The 25,902-nt window shown below is 43.3% G+C and overlaps 1 protein-coding gene across 2 annotated transcripts; it reads left to right on the plus strand.

Moving 5' to 3' along the window:
- The first annotated feature begins 454 nt into the window (after nt 1-454).
- Nucleotides 455-23,236, plus strand: LOC114883450 (glutathione S-transferase omega-2-like). Of its 2 annotated transcripts, none has more exons than XM_029201263.1 (7): nt 455-521; nt 5,689-5,910; nt 6,179-6,287; nt 7,958-8,180; nt 9,128-9,229; nt 20,543-20,649; nt 22,086-22,375. In XM_029201263.1, exons 3-7 carry the CDS (start codon nt 6,229-6,231, stop codon nt 22,243-22,245), a joined length of 651 nt encoding a protein of 216 aa, XP_029057096.1. In that variant the 5' UTR covers nt 455-521; nt 5,689-5,910; nt 6,179-6,228; the 3' UTR covers nt 22,246-22,375. The 2 variants fall into 2 exon arrangements, with proteins under 2 accessions (XP_029057096.1, XP_029057097.1); XM_029201264.1 differs by lacking the exon at nt 455-521 and adding an exon at nt 8,403-8,413 and having other exon boundaries at nt 5,740-5,910; nt 7,958-8,216; nt 9,175-9,229; nt 22,086-23,236.
- Nucleotides 23,237-25,902: the final 2,666 nt, after the last annotated feature.

The following is a 25,902-nucleotide window of genomic DNA, read 5'->3' on the forward strand; positions in this document are numbered from 1 at the left end:
CATGGTGATGCAGGCGACCAGGGGGCCGCACCCTGAGAGGCAGCTGAGAATTGGTTGACTTCACAAACGGCCTCCAGCCGTCCACCTCGGCCGCCACCAACGCCCAGGCTCCGGGCGGACCCATCTCTGCCGCCGTTCGCCTGCCCCACCCGGGGCAGGCTGCGGGCAGACTTCGGTCGGATGTACACCAGGGGACTGAGGTGCCATGACCAGCCACTACCTGACTCCCACTTTGGCCAGCCACAGACACCCGCGAGGACCCAAGACTCCGGTACCCAGGAGCCTGTAACGCGGCCGCCCATTGGCTCAGCTTGGCACTGCGAAGCCGGGGCACATACAAAGGCTTGGAAGATTGGCTGAAGCTCCGGGCGCCGCGGCCAATTGGTGGATAGGATCGCGTTCTAGGGGGCGGTTTCCGCCTGGGCCCCGCCTCTTCCTGCGGCTCTCTTTCTCCCCATCCGGTTCCGTCGGCCGCGCACCTGGAGGTGCCTCGGGCTCGTCTCTCTTTTCACCTGCGCCGGGTGGGTTGCTGCCGCATGCATAGCATTTGAAGGGACGAGGGGTTAGAGGTCAATTTTGAATTATTCACGAATTTGGGAACCCAGAATAGGATTGCCAACTTTTAACTTTGCGTAACCGTTTTAAAAGAAAGCTCAACTACTTCACCAAAGTTTCATCAGAGATTTTACCGTCAAAAAAAAAAAAAAAAAAGCGCAAGGGCTATAATCTGAGAGTAAAGAACAGGTCTTTAAAGCGAATACCTTTAACTTAAAGGAGGAAAAAAAAGTCATTAAATTGTTCTCGTTTTCTGATTTGACTGGAGACAAGTAAAGACGACCCCATATCACTAATTGTCAGCCCTGCATTGGGCACCATTAATTTAGCTACATTATAGGGCACTGACAGACAGGGGCATTTGGTTCCCCAGGAATGTTCTTTCTTGTCAGAACTATGGGTCTTCCCTGCAACATTCAAATAATAGCTAACGGTTGCTACGTATTAAATGCTTCTCATCCATAGTCTGAATTACTTCAACCCAGACCATACAATGTGTTGGTACCATTAGGTCTGAATTACAGATGAGAACATCAGGGCATAGAAAGTTGCTGTGATTTGTCCGGGGTCGACCAGTAAATGTTGAAGAGGTGCTTTAAACCCAGCCTGAACTCTTTAACAGTCATTCAGACCATTCTTAAAATACGCGTTTAAATATGCCTCTGCCTCAGACTCTTTATTCATCAACTTTTAAGTTTTAGAGATTGAGCTGAGAGAGGACTGTAGCCACTTTTTTGACACACCACTGTTGTTCCTGGGATAGGACAGGAAGTGTTGATGTTCCTTTTCGAAACCCAAACAAATCGAAATTTGTTTGATTTTACAAGTGTTTCATTTTGGCTTATTTTAGGATCTTGAAAATCTGCCTTTGCTTATTCAAGTGTTATTATATAAGGTTGTTAATTTCTTTTCTTTGACCCCTTAAGCTATAAAATAGGGACAGGAAAGCAGAATCACGTACTTAAAAAGAAAGTCTCCTTTGACCCTGCTTTCCCCAGTGGGAAGATGAAGTTCCCCCACTGACAACTTTAGTAATCTTATTTAATGTCCCAAAGACATTAGAATACAGGATTCTCTCTGATCCTAACTTCTTTGAAACAAGTCCTAAATCTAGACCCGTTTGAAAAAGAGCCTTTTTCCTCACTTGCCTAACTCTTTGAACTTGGTGAATAATAGTGGAACTCCCAGTAACACAATCTGTCATGTAAATTAGGCTTCTGAAATACTAAGAGGAATGTCCTCCAGGTTCTGCCACTATCAGAGATTGGTATGACAAAAAAAAAATTTTTTTTAATTGCAAAATGCAAACCCCACTTCCTCTCCTCAAAACAGAGACTCAGGTAAATAGAGTGAAGAGATTATTATTAATGTGGTGGCACTTTTTTCCTAGAAGGCTTAAGTCATCATCACCCAGGACTGAAGTTCTCCCCATTTTCAAAACAGATGCCGTCATATTTCAGGTAGCTGGAAACCAATTTGGAGTAGGTTTAATATAGCCTTATTACCATTTATTTCTTGAATGACTCAGTATAATAGAGGTGTAAACATGATATACAAGGAACATTTGCAAAGAGGGTTTCAAAGAGGTACTTACTGAGTTTTAGAGAGGAAATAGGGTTAAGTTTAAAGGTCATAATTAAAATCTTTCTAGGGAAACCATAGTGTTCAGTGGTAAGATTAAAAACCACATTACTGAAAGGTAGCCTGCAGCATTCAACCCATTCAATTGGTATTAAACTGGTAACTGATGAAATAAGCATTCTGAGTTGAATTTTAATTCTAATGTGCTTGGCAAAGCCGAATTGCAGTGCACTTTATCTTTTTGGATATAAAATCAGAATGCACTATGCTATTAAAAATGTGTCCTTATTCACTAGTATTAATCATTAATTTTGAAGTACACTAAACTCTTACTGTACTGAGGACGGCCACCTGAACAATTTCATTCGCTACATCAAAACCCTTCAAGTAGGCGCTTAGTGTTCTCATTTTACAGGTGAGGAAGTTGATGGTCAAAGAGGTTAGATAGCTTGCCTAAGTGCCAAAGCCAGGGTTTGAATATAGTGCCCAGTGACACTATATTGACATAATATTGCTTCCATTCAGAGGAAGAACTTGCCATCCCTTTGTCCATTCTCCCCTGACTACATCAAATAGATTTGCATCATCTCAGAATGTGACTTCCCATATACAGGTATACAACTGACCCTTGAACAACATGGGTTTGAACTGCAAGGGTCCACTTATGCGTAGATTTTTTTCACTATGTACCGCAGTACTATATGATCTGCAGTTGGTTGAATCTGCAGGTGCAAGACCACGGATGCGGAGGGCTGACTGTAAAGTTATACTTGGATTTCCTTCTGTGTGGTGGACCAGCACCTTGAAACCCCTAGTTGTTAAGGGTCAGCCATACTTTTAATAAACAGTATTTTCCAACTCTCGGAGTTGCTTTTCTTGAAAAGGTGGGAATGAGGAGACACAACATGAAAATACATTCTCTTCTGGCATGGTAGAAAGGTGGAGCCAGGAACCTTTTACTTTACAAATGGAATCCTTAGCTTAGCTATTGCTAATCCAGTCATTGTCAGTGTATACCAGGGATGGGCAAACTAAAGCCAGTGGGCCGAGTCCAGCCCACTGCTCATTATTGCACAGTTCAAGAACTAAGAATGGTTGCAAAAAAGCATCAAGTGAAGGATTATGATTTGTGACATGTGAAAATTACGTGGAACTCCTCAATGGTAAGAAATGTCCCTCCCACCCTGATGCAGGATGCTCAGTAGTCAGGGAGGCTGTGCACATGTGGGGGTCAGAGGTTAGTGGGAAACCTCTATATATCTGGCTAAATTTTGCTGTGAACCTAAAACTTCTCTAAAAAACAAAGCCTATTAAAATATATATGAAGTTCAAATTCAACGTTCATAAGTAATGTTTTATTGGAACACAGCCACACCCATTTATTTATATATTATCTATGGCTGTTTTCACCCTACAAGGATAGAGTTGAGTAGTTGAGACAAGATGGCTTGAGAAGCCTAAAACATTTACCGTCTTGGCCTTTACAGAAAAAGTTTTCCCATCTCTCGTATAGATTAAGATCCTGGTTAGAGTGCTGCCCCTGGAGTCAAACTTCCAGGCTTCATAGTACCCTTTGCACCTCTTACTAGATGTAAGGCTTTGGACAAGTGACCTAACCTTGCTAGCCTCATTTTACTGAAGCAAGAATACAACCCTTAGAGGACTCTTTTAAGGATTAAATGAGTTAATACACATAAAGCACCTAATCCATGTTAGTGTAATTTATTTTGATTTTTGAGAATTTCACATTCCTCATACGGCCTTTCCTTTTAGAATCTGTTTATATTTTCTCTCAACTATTTGAAATATACTTTCTCTATGTGAGCGTTATATTTGTCTGATCAGGAGGCAGCTCCTTGTCTACCAGAAGCTCTCACATGACATGGTTATGTTGATTGTTCCTATTTTACCCTCCAGTTTGTACTTTTTGATCAAAAGTAGCTCCAGAAGAGTAGTTATCTTATTACTTCCTCTGTCTTCCAGATGCAGAACTGCCAGCATGGCAAGTCAAGAACCAGTTTGTCTTTTCCAATGCTAGGCTTCTTGGTGGCATATATGCATTTTCTTTCCAGAGGACATTTATTCATACATTTTGCCATTCCCCAGTTCTTAGAAAGTGACAACTTACCATATCTTACATAAAATCACTCTGAGTAACTTAGCAAAGAATGTAGTCGAGTGACTATTCTGAAGATTTTCAAAGATTCTTATTCAGCAGAAAAAAATGTAAACACAGCCAAGAATTTCTGGATAGGTTGGAATTCCAAAGACCAAAAGGTCCCTGTTCATAAGCTACATAATTAGGTTCTGGTACTTTAATAAAAGATATTTAGATGGAGCTAACATTTGTTGAGCAGCTATTATGTACTATATCTTTTTTGGGATTCATGTCCTTTCCACACTGTTGCCAGCTTTAGAGGCCAAGTCAATGAGCCAGACTTCGGACTTTTAAAGTTCTTCAACCCTACTAACTGGTCACTTTGGGCAAATAATTTTCTTTTTCTTTTTTTTTTTTTGGCCACGCTGCGCAGCTTGCGGGATCCTAGTTCCCTGACCAGGGTTAGAACCTGGGCCCCTGGCAGTGGAAGCACCGAGTCCTAACCACTGGACCACCAGGGCATTTCCTATTTTTCTGAGATTATTTTCTAACTTGTAAAATAGGAATAATAATAATAGCTGACTGAGTGGTTGTGGGAATCAAATAAGGTAACCCATGGAAATCATTTAGTCACTGTGAGTGAAACATAATACTTTTATTTCCTTCTTTACCTGTCAACCCCATAAAATGCATTTACAAGCAATTCCCATTTCAGCTCTATCCTGTAAAAATTAAAAGAATTGTATTTCCACCTGCTAAATTTTAGAATCTCAGCTTCTTAAGGTCAGAGCAAAAGATAGCTACCTCCTTTATCTCATGTAGATGGGCGTGCTATCCAAGTGGCCCCTGTATTGCTGGCTGTTCGCAACGTGTCCTTGGTAATTAAAAAGGGTCTTCTCTGAAATTTATACTGGGAGTTGGAAAGAGCTCACAAATTTGTCTTTGCCTCTAGGTATCTTGTTTCTGTTCATCACCAGTTTTTCATAGTTTGAGTAAAATCTCATAAATATGGCCAGAACTACGGTGAGGCAATGAGGACACAAAATTTAAGGAGACACTTTTAGGGTCGTGCAAGATCTTAACACTAATACGTTTTTCTTCTTATCTGCTAGATCATGAAAAAGTTCGGCCTTATTTTAAAATAAAGTACTCATTATACACACGGTATGGCCAATTGTCTTAGATACACAAGAGGGAGGGTTTAGAATGGGAAAGAAAACGTTAGCGTTACCCTGGTCAATTTTTTATTAAACTCCTTTGAAATAAGTGGAGTTTAAATGCCCATTCTTCACGGATTCTTGATGCAGAGAAGAGACGGCACAGGACGTTGTGAGTTCAAAGCAAGGTGTACTCTTCAGGTGTTTTTTGTTTGTTTTCTGTTGTTTGTTTTTTTTGCTTTTTGTTCTTTCCCCACTCCTGCTACGGCTTCCGAATCTGGGGCTATGTCTCTGCAGGTTGAATAATCCTAGCTGCCATCCTGGATCACTCCCCCTCTACCTCGCCACTGCCCTGTTGCTCCAAAACTGAATATGGGGCAAAAGGGGAGAGCCGGAGCGCTGCTGTCCTTGGAGCCTGCAGTGGCGGCAGCAAGCCACACGGCCACAACTGTGAGTCTTGGTCGCTGCGCAGACTCCAGGAGAGCGTGACTGACGATGCGACCAGGACCTTGGGGAAAGGTGAGTCCTCTTGACAGCTGTCCGCGGGCTGGGGGCGCCCCATGGCTGGATGTTGGCTCTGGTGAGGTGGCTGCCGGCCTTGGCCTCCACACCAGCGTAGCGAGGAGGGACAGGGTTCCTCCGCACAAAAGGCACGTGCAAAAAAAAGGTGTCTTCTCTGGGACATGGGAGACAGAGCACCCGTGGCCCTCTTGGGGTCCTGGGGAGGCGAGTGGGCCCCTCTCCCCTCTGGGCTAATCTGCCTCCCTGTATCCCCCTCCGCCCGCAGGGAGCGCCCCCCCAGGGCCTGTCCCAGAGGGCCTGATCCGCCTCTACAGCATGAGGTTCTGCCCCTACGCGCACAGGACGCGCCTGGTCCTCCAGGCCAAAGGCATCAGGTGAGAAGCAGGGGGGCCCCTGTAGGCGCGTGGGAACGTCTGATATCTGGGGAGCCCTGGTCAGATTTCAGAGGCTCTCTGTGCCTTTCTTCTGAGGCAAAGTCAATAAACGGTTAGCAAAGGACAGGTTCTTGAGAGTGCCGTCCTGAAATGCAGAGACAGGCCTGTGCAGGAGACTTTTAGGACAGCTCAGAGTAAACTGAATGATGGCTCGGTGAGCTGGTTCCTCCCCTAGAGCTTGTGAAGAAAGGCACCACGGAGGCTACCGGGGCCTTCTCTGACTGCTCTGTCCAGTGTAAACCCCACCCCACCCCAGGCGTCTTCAGGTCAATTCTGTTCTCTTCATTGCGCTTGCAATGTTTTCTTATTTGTTTATCCGTCTTTCCTTTACATCTCCCAGCCCCTCCCCCAACACACATAGAAACACACACACAAATGTAAGTTCTTGAAGGTAGGGACTTGTCTCTCTTATTCATGGGCCAGAAGAAAGCCTGGCACGTAGTAGGTGCTTAAAACTATTTTTTGAATGAACAAATAGTTCCAAACGGTGAAATAGAAGGAACTGCTATCAAAGAGGTGTCCTGAAGTTTCCCACACACCTGATAATAGGTACACACCCGTCCAGAAGGCATTTTGCATGATGAGCTCCTGCAAAGGACATCTGGATTTGGAAGGCAGAGCAACTTTGCTGGAATGTGGACGGCTGGATGGACCGGCTCAAAGCCAAGGTGTTGAGAAGTGTTACTCCAGCCTCTTGACTCTGGCCTCGGAGAATCGGTAGTTCGGGAGTTTTGGTTTCATGTTAAAGAGATGCAGAGACTAATACAGAGATGTTTTAAAGAAAATTATGTAATTCTGCTCTGTGGAGTTTCTATGGCTTATATTTCCAGGCTCTTCCCTCTTGCTCAATTCTACTTGGCCTTAAGGTTACCTTTTTTTTTTTTTTTTAAGAAAAATAACAATTGATGTTTTGCCCCCAGTGATGAAGTGGCAGCTTAGGAACTGATGTAAATACTTCCTGGGGGCAGGGTTTCTCACCCTTGGCACTGTTGACATTCGGAGCTGGATAGTTCTTTGCTCTGTGTGTTTGGTGAGGGAGGAGCTGTCCTGTGCACTGCTGGATGTCTAACGGCATCCCTGGCCTCTACCCCTTAGATGGCAGTAGAATCCCCCTCCCTCCAGTTGTGGCAAACGAAGAATGTCTCCAGATATCAGATTTGTACTTTCAAACTTTAAAATGTACTGAAATCTGTGGTGCCATGGTTAAGCTTGTGAGCTCTGAGTCAGACTGCCTGGCCTCCCATCTCGGCTGTACCACTTCTTAGTGGGTGATATTGGGCAGGAGATTCAACCACAGGGAGGCTTATTTCTCACAGGGGCTGTGTTAAATGTTTTCTTTGCCTCCCCTCCGTTGCTGCTCATCATGATTCCCCGATTCACTGGGGAATCATGAGGAGCTAATGGGATAAGGCATCGAAAACATCTAGCACATCTTACTGCAGGAATGAAGACGATGTTGTTACGTATTTTTCTTTGTACAAACCTAAATTTTAAAAAAACTCATTGCAAATTTTAATTTTATAGATTGATTGCTTCTGCTTTCAAGATGAGTGTCTGCCTGCCTGAGCCTTTCATTTTTGTTCTGTCCTGTTTTCCCTTTGCTTTGCAAGACATGAAGTTATCAACATTAACCTGAGAAACAAGCCTGAATGGTACTTTACAAAGCACCCTTTTGGCAAAATTCCTGTCCTGGAGAACAGCAAATGTCAACTAATCTATGAGTCTGTCATTGCTTGTGAGTACCTGGATGACGCTTATCCTGGAAGGAAGCTGTATCCATGTGACTCTTATGAGCGAGCTCGCCAAAAGATGTTATTGGACCTATTCTATAAGGTATATCCAATTTTTTTAAAAAGCCACTTACACTCTGTTTTACTTTGTATGTCTTTCCCAAACTCCAATCCATTTTAAAAGTCAAATCGTTGGTTAAATTGATATGTTTTAATACATATGTGTGCCTTAGGAGGATAACTAGTGTGGAATTATAGTAAAGCTGTAACCTCTGATATTAAAGGTTAAAGGCTTAGCTGATAGGTACTTTTCCATTTGAACTAGCAGTCTCAAGAGTTACGGTTATGGCATGGTTATGACTGTGTAACTTGAGACAGGAATATTGAAAGAATTGAAAACTGGTGGTACTTTAAAGGAACCATTTCCAAGATCCCAGGTAAAAAAAAAAAAAAATTGGGATGTGAAAAAGGTAATGCACAGAAGGAGATTGGCCTTTATGGGGAACAAAAGTGCCAACCACCCAGGAAATGTGCAGAAGAGAGAAAAGGGGGCACCTGTTGATAGTGGGAGAGAATATGATGGAGAAATTTTAAGATAGTTCTCTTTGAAAAGAAACAAAAATAACTCAGTGATATTAATAGCTGATGTCTGTTGAGCACTTGTGATGTGCCAAGCACTGTTCTAACTACCTTATAAAGGTTAACTCGTTTAATCCTCACGACTGCCCTTTAAAGTGGGTATTATTATTGCTCCTTCCTCACATGAGAACATTGAGGCTTAGAGAGGGTAAGTGCCCTACCCAAGATTGTACAGCATGGAAATAGCTGACCAAGTAAGGAACACCGGAGAGCCCCCTCTAAAACACCTTGTTTACCAGGGTGCTGTGACAAGTGGATTCCTGAAACCACAGAGGTGGCCCTCAGAGGGAGCTGGGGAGCCTGGATGTGGGTGTTGGCCTGTTCAGCTGGAGTGACAAAGCTCTGGCTGCATTTTTAGGCAGAGCAGGAGCCCTCAGACTTCTCCACTAAGAACCTGTGTCCTCTTATCAGGTCCCACATTTGACCAAGGAGTGTCTGATAGCATTGAGATGTGGGAGAGAATGCGCTGATCTGAAGCTAGCCCTGCGTCAGGAGTTCTGCAACCTGGAAGAGGTACAAAACGGGTCCCCCTCCTGGCCAGATGCAGTGGAAGAAGTGATGCAGGTCCCCACCCTGGTCACCCTGGCACCCTCCACTTTCACAGATTTATTCTTTTCCTGCCAGACTTTGATAAGTTCAGTTACTAGGCATCTGATTTTAACTTGTGGGTACTTGCCCTCTGCTAACCTGCTCTGGAACTTTTCTTGAAAATCTGGCAAGGAGTGAGGGAGGGCATGTGATGAATTTCTTTCTTTCCCAGAATCACCACATTCCTTAAGTATCTCTGCACAGATCCTCTAGCTTCTGCCACTGAGTCCAAGGTCTATGTTGGTTAGAGATTGTGTTTGGCTGCTAGTAAAAGGGACCTAACCACTGTAAATTTGTCCTTTAAGGGTTTATTCTTTCACACACACACACAGACACACACACACACACACACACACACACACAGGTAAGGTAGTACAGGGCTGTTTTGATGCCTTCTTCATGAAGTTACCAGGGACTGAGGCCTTTTCTCTCTTCCTGTTCTGTTATTTTTGGTGCAAGGCTTGTATACTCAAAATAACAAGATAGCTTGCTAGAACTGCAGCCATCACATCCAAGTCCCAGGTCACAGAAAGGACAACAGAAAGGAAAAAAATGGCAAAAGGCCATACTACTTTAAAGGCTTTCCTGAAAGTCCTACCCCATGACTACTTAAATCTCATTGGCCAGAACTTAGTTGTAGAGTCATAAGTATCTGCAGGGGAGGCTGGGAAATTTAGTCTTTTAGCTGGGAACACCTTGCATAAAATCAGAGTTCTATAATCAAGAAAGAAGGGGAAAGTGTCTATTGGTAAGCAAGGAGCAATGACTGTTATCAGATCCTCCATTAATCTGGCAGTAATGGGGAATTCCCTGGTGGTCCAGTGGTCCAGTGGTTAGGACTCTGCACTCTCACTGCTGAGGGCCTGGGTTGAATCCCTGGTTGAGGAACTAAGATCCCACCAGCCCTGTGGCGAGGCCAAAAAAAAAATCCAGCAGTAATAGGGCTACTTACCCTGTACATCTAGAATAACCTGGAAGGCGGTTCTTTGACTTCCTTTATCTTTGTTCCAGAAGCTGATAAATTCCCCCTATGGGTGGGTTGTAATTCTTTTGGCAGCCAGAGAATGCTATTTTTATCCCCTAAAGGGAAGGCTGATTACTAATATGCTTCCATTTGACCTTTGTTAAGTGGAAGCAGTTCAGTTTATTTACAATGCCAGCTGCCTATCTTAGATTTATACAGTTGCAGTATTTCTGGATGATGAATAGTCATGTGTAAGAAATGTCAGCCTTGGGGCTTCCCTGGTGGCGCAGTGGTTGAGAGCCCGCCTGCCGAAGCAGGGGACACAGGTTCGTGCCCCGGTCCGGGAAGATCCCACATGCTGCGGAGCAGCTGGGCCCGTGAGCCATGGCCGCTGAGCCTGCGCATCCGGAGCCTGTGCTCTGCAACGGGAGAGGCCACAGCAGTGAGAGGCCCGCGTACCGCACAAAAAAAAAAAAAAAAAAAGAAAAGAAATGTCAGCCTTTGGTCCTGAGAACACAGACTGTGGTCTTGACTCCAAGGAGGCAACTAGGATGAGGTAGACTCTTGGATCCTAGACTTGGCTTTACTAGATTACAGAACCTTTGGTAAGGTTCTGGACCTCTCTGTGCCTTGGTTTCCACATTTATAGGATGAGGGAGTGTTTTAAAACAGAGAGTTTCTGGGTTCTACAGAGGGACCACTGAGTAGGGGAGGTCTGGTGGGTGGTTCCAGATCCTGCTTCAGCCACACCAGCCCTGCTCTTATCACCGGATTTAACAAGACATCCAATAAGCTCGAATTTGGAGAGGGAGGGGGACCTCTGCTTTCAAAAAGAAGTTTGAAAGCTCTTGCCCATAGAGAATGTTTAAGGTCTTTATTTCAAATATCAGCTGAACTGATTTTATCATGTCTGGTTACCTTTTTACAGTTAATTGCTGGGCCAGGGAAAGGAGCTGGGAAACAAAACCCTTTAAACTCAGAGATAATTAAAAACACATTTTGAACTGTGTTCCTCCTACTCTGTGTTTGGATGATGGATGAACTTTGAAAATTACAGATTGCTAAAGAAACGTATAATATTACGACGGAGGCACAGTTCTTTAGCTGGGTTCTTCTAGGGGAAGTGAACCTGTATTTTTGTGCCAGGCATGATGCTACAGGTGCTTTGAATACATCCTCTCATTTAATCTTGCCAACAACCCTGTCAGATCTAATAAATAGCATCAGTGAAAGCTACCTAAACCAGGGCTGGTTTAAGGACCACTGAGTATTCAGCATTGTTCTACCAGATTTGAATGTAGCTTTTGTCCCCTAAAATGTTAGCAGGAATTATAACTACAACAAAGGCAGTATCAGAATCTGAAACATGCCCACTGAGCTTGAATTATTTGATTAATTCCTCTCAATACCAGTGTATTGACTCTAGGAGATTCTAGTGAAATTGAAACTTGTCCGAATAATTCTAATAGAGATGGCCCCTCTCTATTAATAGAGATGACGTGTACAATTTTTTCCCATGGTTTTGTACAATCAGGATTTTCTGTGAGTTGAAAATATTTTAAATATCCTTGGGCTTTCTGAGTGATAAACAACTTAAGAGACCAGACTTAAGAGACCAGAGCCACGTTATCCTCAAGCAAACGGCTCAGTTTAACTTTTGCAGCCTTACACTGACATTTTCTTCTTTTGAAATAAATGCCCTGTTTGACTTTGAAATTTTTCTTTAAAAAAAAGTTTCATCGAAATTAAAGGCTTATTGTGCTTGTTATATAACCATATTTTTCTATGTCATTTTTACAATTCTTTGAGATACATTACTGCTGTTTTTCTTTCTAACCAGCAGGCTCCCCTCTTGCTTTCCTGTTCTGAACATTTTCCTGAGTTTTAAAAACTGCTGGGCTGCCCTTCTCTAACCACACGTTCTGTCTTCAATCCAATTTGCTAGTCTTTACTGAATCATTAATCTCAGCAGCGTAATTTTTTTAAGCTTTAGTTTTTTAATCTTTATTACTGACTTTCATTTCCAAATAGCACCTGATCCCATCTTTCTTTTATCTTTGTGGATTGGAATGTTGGCAGAACCTCTCAGCTGTTCTTTTTTCGGGTGGCAGTGCCTTCATTCTACATGTTTTCATTATGGAAGTAGTCCAATCAAGTCCAAGTGCAGTGAAGGACAGGATTCAGCCAGATTACAGTCACTCCCCATCTCTTCCCAACCCTCCCAGTTATAGGCAACTACTAATTTACTTTCTTTCTCTATGGATTTACCTGTTTTGGACATTTCATATACATGGAATCATTTAACGTTAGCCTTCCATGTGCTTCTTTTACTTAGTGTAATGTTTTCAAGTTTCATCCTTTACTCCTTTTCATGGCTTAGTAGTATTTCATTGTATGGATACACCAACCTTGTTTATCCACACATCAGTTGATGGATACTTGGGTTGTTTCCACTTTTTGGCTCTTATGAATAGTGTTGCTGTGAACATTCATTTATGAGATTTTGGCTCAGACATATGTTGTCAGTTCTCTTGGATTTGTTAGCTAATTCAGCATGTCCACCTATGTGCCATTTTTTGGTTGTAATCACCATTCCTCCACACTAGGGAACTGGTTATCTTCTAGTTACCGTGGCTACCTGAGCAGTTTTAGTGCTGCTAGTTTAGTAACTTAATTCATTGTCCAATTCTGACAGCTGCTTTCTAGGTAAACTAATATTTGCTGTATTTCTTTTAAGACACTTCCTCTATACCTTCTCCCACCATGTAAACAATAGAATAATAGTTCTTCTTGTTATTTAAAAATTAATTTTACTCATCTTTGATTATAAAGTAATACTTGTTCATTAGAGAAAGTGTGGAAAATATAGAAAAATATAGAAACTAAGAAAAGAAATTCATAATCCCACTACCCAGAAACAACCACTGTTATTATTTTTTTCTCTCCTTTTCTTATGTATATTATTATATAGTTGAAATTGTACTGTATGTAGAACTTGGTTACCATTATGACATAAGGATTTTTCCCATATTTTAATAAACTCTATAAATGCTTATTTATTGGTATAAGGGTGTTTATTAGAGCAGCCTTATTTGTTATGGTGAAAAATTATAAACCTTAATGTACATTAGATAGGGAATGGTTAAATGAAGGCTTCCCTGGTTAAGAATCCGCCTGCCAATGCAGGGGCCATGGGTTCCAGCCCTGGTCCGGGAAGATACCACAAGCCGCGGAGCAACTAAGCCCGTGTGCCACAACTACTGAGCCTGTGCTCTAGAGCCCACAAGCCACAACTGCTGAAGCCTGCGTGCCTAGAGCCTGTGCTCTGCAACAACAGAAGCCACCGCAATGAGAAGCCCGCGCACAGCAACAAAGACCTAACGCAGCCAAAAATAAACTAAATAGAATTTTTAAAATTTATTAAAAAAAAGAATGAGGTAGATCCATGTGTTCTGAGATGAAAAGATTGCCTAGAAATATTAAATGAATTACACAGTAATACAAGTGATATGATCCAATTTTGTAGAAGAAAACAAAACTTAACTATATATGCATATATATATATACATGTAAATAAACGCCTGGAAAAATGTCTGGAGAGACACACATCAGACTCCTACTGGTGACTGCTACTGGGAAGGGGATTAGCACTGGGGTGGGAAAGAAAAGTGGTTAAGAGCAGGGATAGGAAGGGAGAGTCTTTACCTTTTATACTGCTTTCTGTGTTTGAATTTTTTTTAAATAATGAGAATGCATTTCTCAGATGTGTAATTATTAAAGATGGAAAAAAATCACTTTTCATTCTGCATAATTTGCCATATGTATAAGCCATAGTTATTTATCCAGCAACACTCATTAGAGTTATTTAGTTTGTTTCAGTTGCTTACCGTTGTGAATGATGCTGCCAGGAACAGCAGCTTCTTTGCATAAAAATCCTTTTCTCTATTTTAGAATATGTCCTAGGCTGCACTTCCAGGAATGGAGTTACCAGATCACAGGGTATGACCACTTTAGAGGCTGGAGCTGGATGTTGCTAAATTGCTTCCTCCAAGACATGTGCTGTATACCCCCACCCTCAGTGTATGGAAAATGCCCTTTGTATCATCCCCTTTTCACTGTTGGGAGATTTCATTTAAAAAGATATTTGCCTGTTTTGAGAAACAGTAGTTTCTCATCCTTGATTTAATGTATATTTCTTTGATTGCTAGTGAGGTGGTAGATTTTCCCCCAAAGTATTCCATCTCTTCGTGTTTTATTTATGAAAATGGTCTACTACCCACCTGTTTGTCAAGGTCTTACTGATTTTCCTTGTTGATTTATTTTTTTAGAGTTCCTTATCTATAAAGGATATTGGCCTGTTTCTAAGGCACATTTTTTGGTTTTGTTTTAACTTTTTGTCTTTGTTTTGTACATATATAAATATAACATTATTGTTCTATAAGTCTTTCCTGTTGTGATTTCTTCTGATACTTTTATACATAGGAAATCCTCTCCTCCTTCAGAGATTTGATATTCATTTATATTTTCATCCACCACCCATCACTTTAAAAATATTTGACTTGTCAAGACTTACCCAACTAGCTTTTCCCCCCTACTATCTTACAAATATATTTTGACAAAAGAATTAAGCCCGTGAAAAGGATTCCAGGATAGAATTTTCAGGGTGGTCCTTTGATCCCCCCAAATGTTGACAGGTTGCATTCCAAATCTTCACAGGGAGCTCCAGGTTGTAAGTGGTGGTCAGTAGGAGGGGCGTGTTCTGCACAGACCCTACTTCTCAGGCTTCTTTCTAGAGAAGTAGCTTTATTTATACTCTAAGTTTGTTCTATACCCTTGGTTTGTTTTAAAGGGAATCAGTTCATCTTCGTTAGCTCAGCCTCAGCTATAGTATGTCAGTGTAGCAGGGACCTGAAATTTGAAATCTTGAGAATCTCCCCCTTGTCTTATATGAACTTAAAAGATTTCTGCCCTGGAGTTGAGTACTTTGCTTCTGCTTCTGGATAAGGGCCTGCATCGCTGATGTACCGGCAAGTGGCTTTGTGTATTTTATTGGGGGAGGGGGGTCTGCTTCATTTTTTTTTTTTTAATAAATTGCTATTTTATTTTTTAAATTTATAATTTATTTATTTACTTATTTATGGCTGCACTGGGTCTTTGTTGCTGCATGGGGGCTTTCTCTAGTTGCGGCGAGCGGGGGCTACTCTTCATTGCGGTGCGCGGGCTTCTCACTGCGGTGGCTTCTCTTGTTGCAGAGCACGGGCTCTAGGCACGCGGGCTTCAGTAGTTGTGGCACGCGGGCTCAGTAGTTATGGTACACGGGCTCAGTTGCTCCGCGGCATGTGGGATCTTCCCGGACCAGGGCTCGAACCCGTGTCCCCTGCGTTGGCAGGCAGATTCTTAACCACTGTGCCACCAGAGAAGTCCCGGGTCTGCTTCTTAAGAAGTATTTCCATCAAGAAAAACCTCTTTCTTCCTCCTCCAACCAGGACAACAGCATCCGCTGAGGGCCACCAAGCTGTCCTGGTTAGAGGTCCAGGATTTGTCGGCTGTGGTGTAAATGACCACGTGTAGGGCAGGTGGCCAAGTCAAGGTCTAAAGTGCAGTTATTGAAGCTGCACTTGAGAGTCCAAGATTGTAGTCTGAAGCTTTTTAGAATGCCTGGTTTGAGGAAGTCTGGGCTTTGCTTCTCTTTACAATCTTCCTCCTTAAAAAAATTTTGCAGATTTCCTTTTCCTCCTTGTTGAACCTCCTGGCGGGGAAGCCACGGCCAGTGAGCCTCACCACGATGGCCACGAGGGAGAGCCCCGCGCCGCGCGCTTCTTCCTTCTACGTGCGCTCTAGCACGAACCTCCTTTCGTCCACCTGGGGGAGCCCAAGAGGCCTTCGCAGTAGATGAGTGGCCCTTCCAGGCTTTTCAAGTTTGGGGTGGAAGTAGCGATACTCACGTCTCACCAAGCAGTCCCTCCCTCTTGATTTGCATGTTCACTCCTAACCCCTTGTCACATCTAAAAGCAAGAAAAGGATCTGTAGTCATTTTTCAGTGAAGTGGAGAACAGAAAAGTTTTAAAAATAGAGTTTTCTACTATTCCAGAGCATCAAATGGCTTTCCCTAAAATATCTCAATTCTTAACCTGAATTGAAGATGTGTGAACACTTTAAGGAAGCCTGAGGGCTTGAAGCTAGAGGCTCAGTTCCCTCCCCAGGCCATGCATGGCCTTGTGGGGATGTCTAGGGCCTTGGTGGAAAAGTGTCTTCTCTAAGCAGGCCATCTTGCCTTGCTTGACGATACCAAGGACAATAGTTCTGAGAGTGAGGGAGTCCGTCATGAGAAAAGCTATTCAACATTAAGAATGGCCAATATCATTATATGTGGCAGGTGGGTGACAGGAATAACTCAAAACAGTTTTTTTTAATGACATTGGATATTAACATAAGCACTGCTAAGTGGGTCGAGATAACCACAGCTTCCTGTTTTGTTTCTGATGACAGAACACTTAGGAACGATAAGACATTGGACATTAAGACGGTCGGTTTATTTTTACTTCTGAGTATCTGAAAATTTGTCAGAGCAGATAATTGGCTGTAAACAAGGGACTTAGTTTAAACTGAGAACACAGAAGAACTCTTTTGAGTCAAGTTGCCTGAAGACCTTCTTATCCATGGAATGAAACAGGAAGGAGAGAATTTTGAAAAGCTCCTTTGCCATGATTGTGTCACACCTCTTGGTTAGTTAGCTGCTCTGGCAGAGCCCCTGACAGAGAGACTGAGAAAGAGGAAAATTGAGGGGGAAGTTCTCACAGGGTCGCTCAGAGCTGAGCCAGTCCTTGGATGTAGAGGGAAAGAGGCTTTCAGAGTTTGCTGATTCTAAGCTTTTTGCTGCTACATAAATTTTAAGAACAGGCAAAGAATTCACAAGAGACTTGGGGAAGCCTCTGTGATTAGAGTCATCATACATACATATCTGAAGTTGAATGACACAGGGTTGACGCTAGTCTGGGACTTAGGAGAATGGTGTTTTTGTCTCAGCTCTGGCACTAACCAGAGAGCCCTCTTTACTTCCCTGGGTTGGAGTTTCCTCCTCTGTAAGCGAGAGTCTCTTGTGCTTCCACGCAGGAGACAAGAATCAGCTCACCAGCATGTTTTCCTCTCCACTTGAACTGCCAGGAAACTCAAGTCAAATCCAAAGCTTTATTTATTAAAGAACTCTGCAGGAGCCTTGGCTTGATGTCTTGAGACCGGTTTCCTTCCTTATTTTGACCTTCTGTTCTAGCTTTTACTTTCCCTGATCTTAGCATGGTATTATTTTTCATATTTAATATTTTAGTGTACACGTTTTTGTACACTGCAACCCTAATCCTTTGTGTAATAATGAGCATGGTATAAATAAATGGAAAAATGGAAGGGGAGTCACACTAGAAGAATCCCAGTGGCCCTTCCAGTACTGAAGTTCTGTGATTCTAAGGGGACAAGTCATTTCACATGTCCGGAAAGTCTCAGGTTTGCAGAGGAGGGAGCTCTCCTATTGAAGATCCTAACGGTAATAAACCTCCAAGGAGGCCTGGCCAGGTTGTGCTCCTGGGTTACTGCAATGTGTCTGTAGGGGAGCCAGCACTTTGTGCTGGTTTATAGGAAGACTGCTTCTCTATTGGGATTTTTAGACTTGCTCTATATGAAATCTGGTGGAGAAATGCCTGTCTGAGGCAGGGCTCAAGAATCTACAGCTGTATCAAGAACTCCAAGGAATTTTGATGTCACACTTGGATTAAAGAAAGTCCGAGGGAACGTGTAAATGTACTGCAGGGGCGAGGGAGAGGCTGGCAGAAGACAATTGATGCCTCATTCATTTCATCCATATGCTTATCTTGACTTTTTATTGTACCAAGCACCTTGATAAGGCTTAAACTGCTTTATGAGTGTTTATATAAAAATTGATTGTACCTGTAAGATCATATATATTCAAAGGCAGACTCCTACTCTGAGTAAATGAAAAGCTTGAAAAATATACACTAAATAAACGTCAATTACTAAGCAGCTATGCATTTTCAAAATATCTCATTACTTTACCAAGGGACTCATCATGGGTTCTAGTAAATGTCCGTATGTGGTCTGTTTTGACAAGGACTTTCTCAAGAGTACCTCTGCTATGTAAAGCAGAAGAGTTACATAGAAGTTCCAGAGTCCATCAGTTTAGATTCAGTTCTCATTTGTGCCATGAAAGGCCAATAAGAAGCTGGAGGTATACGTTTCAAAGCCAGTGGTAAAAGTTTGGGTGATTACTATCTGTTTCTGAACATAAAGAAGGTTTGGGGCTTTCTGGAATCCATAAAAACTGAATAATTTGTTCCTTTCCCCTGTAAATCAGGACTTATTTACACATGACTGAAAATAGCCCCTGTTTTGAGTTTTCATTGGCCAGATTCTTCCACTTTAGTACCATCTTGTGAGTTTCTTCGAACAAAGTGATGCCACCTAACATGTTTTCAGACTTTCAGGGCAGTAGTCAGGTCTCCTCTATGCCGTACTGGGAGGTAATGAAGACATAGACTTCAGGGCACCAAGATTTGCTTTCTCCTCTGAGAAGGGTGGCAGGTGGGGGATCCCATTGATCTTTTCTGTTGGGGAAGGATTTACTTTCTGTAGATGTAACCTCCGGGGGGGGGGGGTCTCTGTGCTTTCTGATCACGAGAGCTCATGTATATTCATGCATGATTCCGTCACTCCTCACCATAACCTCTGAGGAGGGCACAAACATTACCACCATTATACAGATGAGAAAAATGAGGCTTGGAGGAGGAGGTGGGTAAGTTGCCCTGGGTTCCATATTGAATGAGAGGTAGAGCCCAAGGTAGGACCAGGTCTGCTGGTACCAGAACTCATTCTTTTTTTTTTTTTGTACATTTATTTATTTATTTATTTTTGGCTGCATTGGGTCTTCGTTGCTGCGCATGGGCTTTCTGTAGTTGCAGCGAGCCAGGGCTACTCTTCGTTGCGGCTTCTCATTGCGGTGGCTTCTCTTGTTGCGGAGCACGGCTCTAGGCACGCGGGATTCAGTAGTTGTGGCATGTGGGCTCAGTAGTTGTGGCTCGTGGGCTTTAGAGCGCAGGCTCAGTAGTTGTGGAGCACGGGCTTAGTTGCTCTGCGGCATGTGGGGTCTTCCTGGACCAGAGCTTGAACCCGTGTCCCCTGCATTGGCAGGCAGATTCTTAACCACTGCGCTACCAGGGAAGTCCCCAGAACTCATTCTTAACTTCAGCCCTAGACTACATCATAGAGGCAACAAGCTGTCCTGGAGTACGAAGAATCAAGCCTGAGAAATAAGGACACAGTAATCTAGATCTACACCTATGGGGAAGTATTTAGTTGATTATGCTTTTCGTGGGTCAAAGAGAGTCTTTTGCTTGATTTAACTAGGTAACTAGCGTCATACTTTTCTCTGTGGGAAGACCTGGCCCAGCAAAACCTCTGCTAAGCACTGTTGCTTTTTAAATTCTCAAGTACCTTTCCCCCGCCACTGTCTTTGGCTATCTCTCTGTCAACAGTTTATCTGTTTTCTTGATGATTCATCTATCCAGGTTGATTTGTCTCATTTGGGAATGCGAAATTTTATTTTAATTTAAAAAGTTGATAGTGTTGGGTGGCCAATGCATGTGAAGTTCAAAGAGCTCAAATAAACAAAGAAAATATGATAGAAAGAGAGTGTTGGGATTTGAGCGAGCCCATTAGATAGCCCTGCTCTTCTCTGCCTTAGTTTTGAGTTGATTGAGAAACAAGGCAGAAGAGGAAGATGTGTGGAGACTGTGGTATCCCCTTTATTACAGATAAAGTGGACCCTGGAGAATGGGAGTCACAACTGCAACAAGTGGGGTTCCTAATGTGGCCCCTCCCTCCCAGTAACAGGCAGTGATGGTCAGGGGCAGGGCCCCCTCTCCAGGGGCTGAGCTCATCCCTGGAAAGCTTAGCACAGGGAGGAACCTGTTCTAGGCTGAGAAGGAGTGGCTGGGCTGGGCTGTCCTTCAAAATCCTCCAGTCAGATGAGCTGCACGAATGCCCCAGGGTTGAAAGGAGGGCAGGACTGAGCATGCCAGGAGTATGACCCTAAAGGAGGTGGAAGAAAACTCAGGAAAAGGGAAGACGCATTCACCTAACAAAATGGAAGGAGAATCAAAGTCTTGGTTCTCCTTCTTTGGGAATTAATTTGATATTTGTACTTAGTGTCTATAAATACATTAGTATATAGGTAAATTAACTTGCTTTTGCTCTGTTTAAACTTTCAGATTCTTGGCTATCAGAACACAGTCTTCTTCGGTGGAGACTGTATATCCATGATTGATTACCTCTTTTGGCCTTGGTTTGAGCGGCTGGATGTATATGGAATAGCTGAGTAAGACATTTAACTGTGTGGTTGTGGATTCCTAGGGTCGCCCTAGTGCTTGAAATGGTCTGTGTGCCATTTGTCCTTCTCTGGACATGTGACACATGTGAATGTGAAACACAGTCGGGTTTTAAACTATGTGTTTCCTTGTTCAAAATGCATCTGTGCTCTTATGCCACTAACTGTGGACCCAAACTTTACCCATATTTCTGCTGATAAGACTGTGTCCGAAAGCCTCCTGCCATGCTACAGAGCCTGCTGTCCTCAACACCCACCCAGCACAGGCCAGTGGTGAACACAGAAGCAGGGGAAGGGTCTCAGTCACAGGGTTTTGGCGCCTTGTCTGCAGCTTCCTCGGTGGCCCTCCACCTGGTCCTGCTGTGTCACCCAGCGGATCCCACACACCTTTGTTCCCCAAGGAATCTTTCCCCAGAAACGCAGACCCTTCAAAAAATAAATGATTTTTAAAGTAATATATGCTTGATGTTATACAAACAAACAAAATGGCCAGCCATACGCCATGGAAGTGTAGGGATGTTTAAGGTAGAAGAAATGACCTGGTAGACTCAGGGAGGCTTCATAGGAGCCCTGGGCAGAACATGTGCTTTGTTCCCACGATGCTCACAGGAGAGGTTGAACTTGTGCTGGCTCTGCTCTCACGCCAGCCGGTTGCATGGTGGGTGCCGGCCACTCTGGTGTTTGGGAATCCAGTCCTGCCGAGGTAGAACTGCGTCTCCTTCATAATGCACACACTTGAGTCTTCCCAGGAGGCATCTCCTGTGCGTCCCACTTAGGGAAGTTCAGATATAACAAACTTGGATATTTAAAACTATGTCACACCATAAACTTTACAAAAACCTGTCTCTTCTGGGAGCAGAGTGTTGAACCACATATTAGGAACCCTCACCTCTTCTCCTGGATTTTACACTAACAAGTTTATTGCCTGGGCAAGTCACTTTGCAGATCCTAGACCTAAACATCCTGATCGGTCTTTGAAAGGACCCAGTCAGCTCCATTATTTCAAGGTTTAATGATTGTTTTACTCATTGCTTTCCAAAAAAAGTGCTTTTGGAAACTACTTGTCTTTATTTTTTTCAAGCCTCCTAAAGTAAAATCTGAGAATGACAGAAGGATGTGTCTTTCACGGGGTTGTCTTTTTGTTGGCAAACAGTGAAGCACAGATACCTTATTTCCCCAGAGCACTCAGTCCGCAAGCATTTTAACCGCAGGGTTAAAAGCAACAACCTTTGCAATTCTAAAGCACACACAGCCATTCCAAGAATTAGATTTTCCTCCAGTAAGTGATTATGCTCAGTTGATAGTAAGGTAACTGAGATAACTTTATTGCCCCAGTAAATCCATTTCTTGTAGCTTGTAAGTCTAAAAAGTGATCCATGCTCCCTTTTGCCCTTTAGCTGTGCTAACGATTCTCTCCTGTCCTGCAGCTGTGTGAACCACACCCCCGCGCTCCGGCTCTGGATCGCGGCCATGAAGCAGGACCCCACAGTATGTGCTCTTCTCATAGATAAGAACATCTTCCTCGGCTTCTTGAATCTCTATTTTCAGAACAACCCCGATGCCTTTGACTATGGGCTAAGTTGCTGAGCCTTGCAGTCCACCCATTCACCACCCAGAATTCCCAAGCATGTCGTGATTCTCCATCAGCACTTGTTTTGGTGGGGCGGTCAATCTCCGTTCATTTTTTTTGCGGTTCCCAATAAACATGGAGACAGAATCATTTCTGATAATCATTTGTATGGCTCCTCTAGCCCACAGCGTCCAATGATTCTCTAGAAATCTCAGTGCTAGATTGTCCAGGGACATTTTGAGAGCCTGTGTGCCTCCCAGTTCCATGGTTATCGACCCGGTTTGACCTCCAGGTTGTTGGTGTTGATGTTGAGGTTCAAGGCCGCCCCATCACTGGTGCTTGTCACTACAGATGGCACCCTCCACGACTTCCTGGTGAGAGAGTCGAGAGGGAAGAAAATGCTTGCAGTCCAAATACTCTCCATTTGGCAAATGAAAGCTGCAGTCCCTGTGGGTGTGCATGAGTTTCATTCTCCCTCAAACTTTGGCTGTGGGCCCGGGAGGCACCGAGGGTCCTGTGACTGAAAGAATTCCAAAGCAGGAAATTAAACAGCCATTATCACCCTGGACTACCGACGTCAGAATATCACCGGTGCTGTCAGGGCTCAGGATGGCTCACAAAATGTTCTATAGCCAACATCCTGCCTTAAAAAAAGACACACATCCCAAAACCAGTCAGAGGTAAAGGTCATTCTGTTGGATTTGCGTCACAGACGCTTTCAATTCATCCCAACACATGCCTCTGGTTGCCTGTTGTGTACCAAGCCTGGGCTGTGTGGGTGATAAAGATGACAAAGATGACAAAGACACAGGAGCCCCTGATCTCTCCACTCATCTTGGTTGAGATTTTAAACGTAGAGCTTTGGAGCTGCTTGTCTTGCAGTGGGAATGCTTCTCTTTTTAAAAAAATTATTTTTAATTGAAGTATAGTTGGTTTACAGTGTTGTGTTCATTTCAGGTGTACAGCAAAGTGATTCAGGTCTACATGTATATATTCTTTTTCAGATACTTTTCCATTATAGTTTATTACAAGATATTAAATATACTTCTCTGTTCTATACAGTAGCTTCTTGTTGTTTATCAGTTTTATATAGAGTAGTGTGTATCTGTTAATCCCAAACCCCTCCTTTCCCCTTTGGTAACCATAAGTTTGTTTTCTACGTCTGTGAGTCTGTTTGTGGGGTTTTTTTGTTTTTTTTTTTTAATTTTCCACGCCCCCTGCCTTGATTTGTGCCAAAATAAATGATGTTTCGCTTTTAAGATCAAAATCCAATTATTCCTTGATAATATGTAGGAAAACAATTGGCTTTGTACATTAACCTTGTATCCTGCAACCTTGCTATAGTTGTTTATTAGTTTCAGGAGCTTTTTTTTTTCTTGAAGTGTAGTTGATGTACAGTATTGTGTTAGTTTCAAGTGTAGAGCAAAGTGATTCTGTTTTATAAATATACATATATATCCTTTTTCAGATTCTTTTCCTTTATAAGTTATTATAAGTTATTGAATACAGTTCCCTGTGCTGTATGGTAGGTCCTTGTTGTTTATCTCTTTTATATAGAGTAGTGTCTGTTAATCCCAAACTCCTAATTTATCCCTCCTCCTCACTTTCCCCTTTGGTAACCATAAGTTTGTCTTCTATGTCTGTGAGTCTGTTTCTGTTTTGTAATTAAGTTCATTTGTACCATATTTTTAGATTCTACATATAAGTGGTATCATATGATATTTGTCTTTGTCTGACTTCACTTAGTATGATAATCTGTAGGTCCATCCATGTTGCTGCAAATGGCGATATTTCGTTCTTTTTTATGGCTGAATAATATTCCTGTGTGTGTGTGTGTGTGTGTGTGTGTGTGTGTGTATCTTCTTTATCCATTCCTCTGTTGATGGACACTTAGGTTGCTTCCATGTCTTCGCTATTATAAATAGTGCTGCTCTGAACATTGGGGTGCATGTATCTTTTCAAATTAGAGTTTTTGTTTTTCCAAGATAAATGCTCAGGAGTGGGATTGCTGGATCATATGGTGACTCTATTTTTTTTTAATTTATTTAATTTATTTATTTTTGGCTGTGTTGGGTCTTCGTTGCTGTGTGCGGGCTTCCTCTATTTGTGGCGAGTGGGGGCTACTCTTCGTTGCCGTGCACGGGCTTCTCATTGTCATGGCTTCTCTTGTTGCGGAGCACGGGCTCTAGGCGCGCAGGCTTCAGTACTTGTGGCACATGGGCTCAGTAGTTGTGACTCATGGGCTCTAGAGTACAGGCTCAATAGTTCTGGTGCATGGGCTTAGTTGCTCCGTGGCATGTGGGATCTTCCTGGACCGGGGATCGAACCCGTGTCCCTGCATTGGCAGGCGGATTCTCAACCACTGTGCCACCAGGGAAGCCCCTATATTTAGTTTTTGAAGGAACCTCCGTTTGTTCTCCATAGTGGCTGCACCAGTTTACGGGAATGCTTCTCTTGGCTGGATATGGCATCTCGGCTGGTTCCGTCCAACAATGCCCACCACTGAAGACGATAAGGAGCCCCAAAGGATGGCCAGGTGTGCCAGCAGGTGCCTTAGGAGTGGGACAGCTCCGTACAATGCCATTTTCTCTCAGGGTCTCAGGATCAACCCGTGATCATTTGCTCTGTCCACGTGGGATTTTTTCCCAGCCTCCAGCCATGCTGAGACCAGGCAGCGGCAGGAGTGATGTTTGGACTTGTCAGTGCCCATGGAAGAGCTGTCTGCTGCTCCTGCCTCTGACTCAGCCCAAACCAGCCCCTCTCTCCTCATGTCTCAGCCTGGCCTGGCCTGGCCATCTGCTGCCTCTGGGTGGATTTTGACTCATGTAAATACTTACCAGTGTGACTCCGTGCCAGTTGGACAGAGCAAGCCTGCTTGGGGAAGTAGCGGGTCTGCCAGAACAGGCACCACTTGGTGGGGCAGTCTCTGTACCATCTACTCAGGATGGGGCGCTCTGCTGCCATGGCACCCGAGCCAACACAGAATGAGGTCTGTGAGTCACATTTCCCTAGGATCCTTGCTTGGCTTCTGTGGCCTCTCCTGGGACTCAGGGATTGATCATCTTTGCAGATGTAAATCCTGTGTGCTGGCCAGTGTTTGGCATGGGACTGAGACTGCTGTTGACTCAACAAATAAAGGCCTGTTTCTGGATGGCCAGAACCAAAGATGTTCTCTTCTGGGGCTCCACATGCTAATTCAGAAAGCTTGGAGAACCAGGAAATAAAGGATGGAGAAGAGTGTTCATGGAAAGTTTGCAGGCTGGCGGCCCACAGCCCAATTTGGGATTGAAAGCCTTTCAGCCAGGCGTGCTCTGTGCAGTTGGCAAGGGTCACCTGCACTGCCTTACACTCCTTCCTTATCCTTCCTTTATGTCACCTGTCAGCCACAGAGGAATTTGAATTGTCAACCTCTGGATGAAACTAGAAGCATTTAACCTGGAGAAAAGAGGCAATTAAATAAGGCTCCATGAGGACCTTTCAAAACAACTACTTCTTTCATGGGTGGGTGTTTAAAAAAATTACATCAGGGTTAAAAAAAAATCAGTGAAAGGGAAACAGGAGGTCTTCCATCATCCCATATCTCGGAGATAACCACTTTCAACAATTGGAGAATATCTTTTTTTTTTTTTTTAAAGGTCCTGGATGGCCAAGTCTTTTTTTTTTTTTTTTTTTTT

Source organism: Monodon monoceros, unplaced genomic scaffold, assembly GCF_005190385.1.
Source record: "Monodon monoceros isolate NGI ecotype Baffin Bay Population unplaced genomic scaffold, NGI_Narwhal_1 Super_Scaffold_4, whole genome shotgun sequence".
Classification (NCBI taxonomy): Eukaryota; Metazoa; Chordata; class Mammalia; order Artiodactyla; family Monodontidae; genus Monodon; species Monodon monoceros.

What these genes read in the sequence shown, in the direction of transcription:
- LOC114883450 (XM_029201263.1), top strand. Translation starts at nt 6,229, where the DNA reads ATGAGGTTCTGCCCCTACGCGCACAGGACGCGCCTGGTCCTCCAGGCC. An exon ending in CTCCAGGCCAAAGGCATCAG is followed by an intron (nt 6,288 to 7,957) that starts GTGAGAAGCAGG and finishes TTGCTTTGCAAG; the next exon opens with ACATGAAGTTATCAACATTA. An exon ending in GATGTATATGGAATAGCTGA is followed by an intron (nt 20,650 to 22,085) that starts GTAAGACATTTA and finishes CCTGTCCTGCAG; the next exon opens with CTGTGTGAACCACACCCCCG.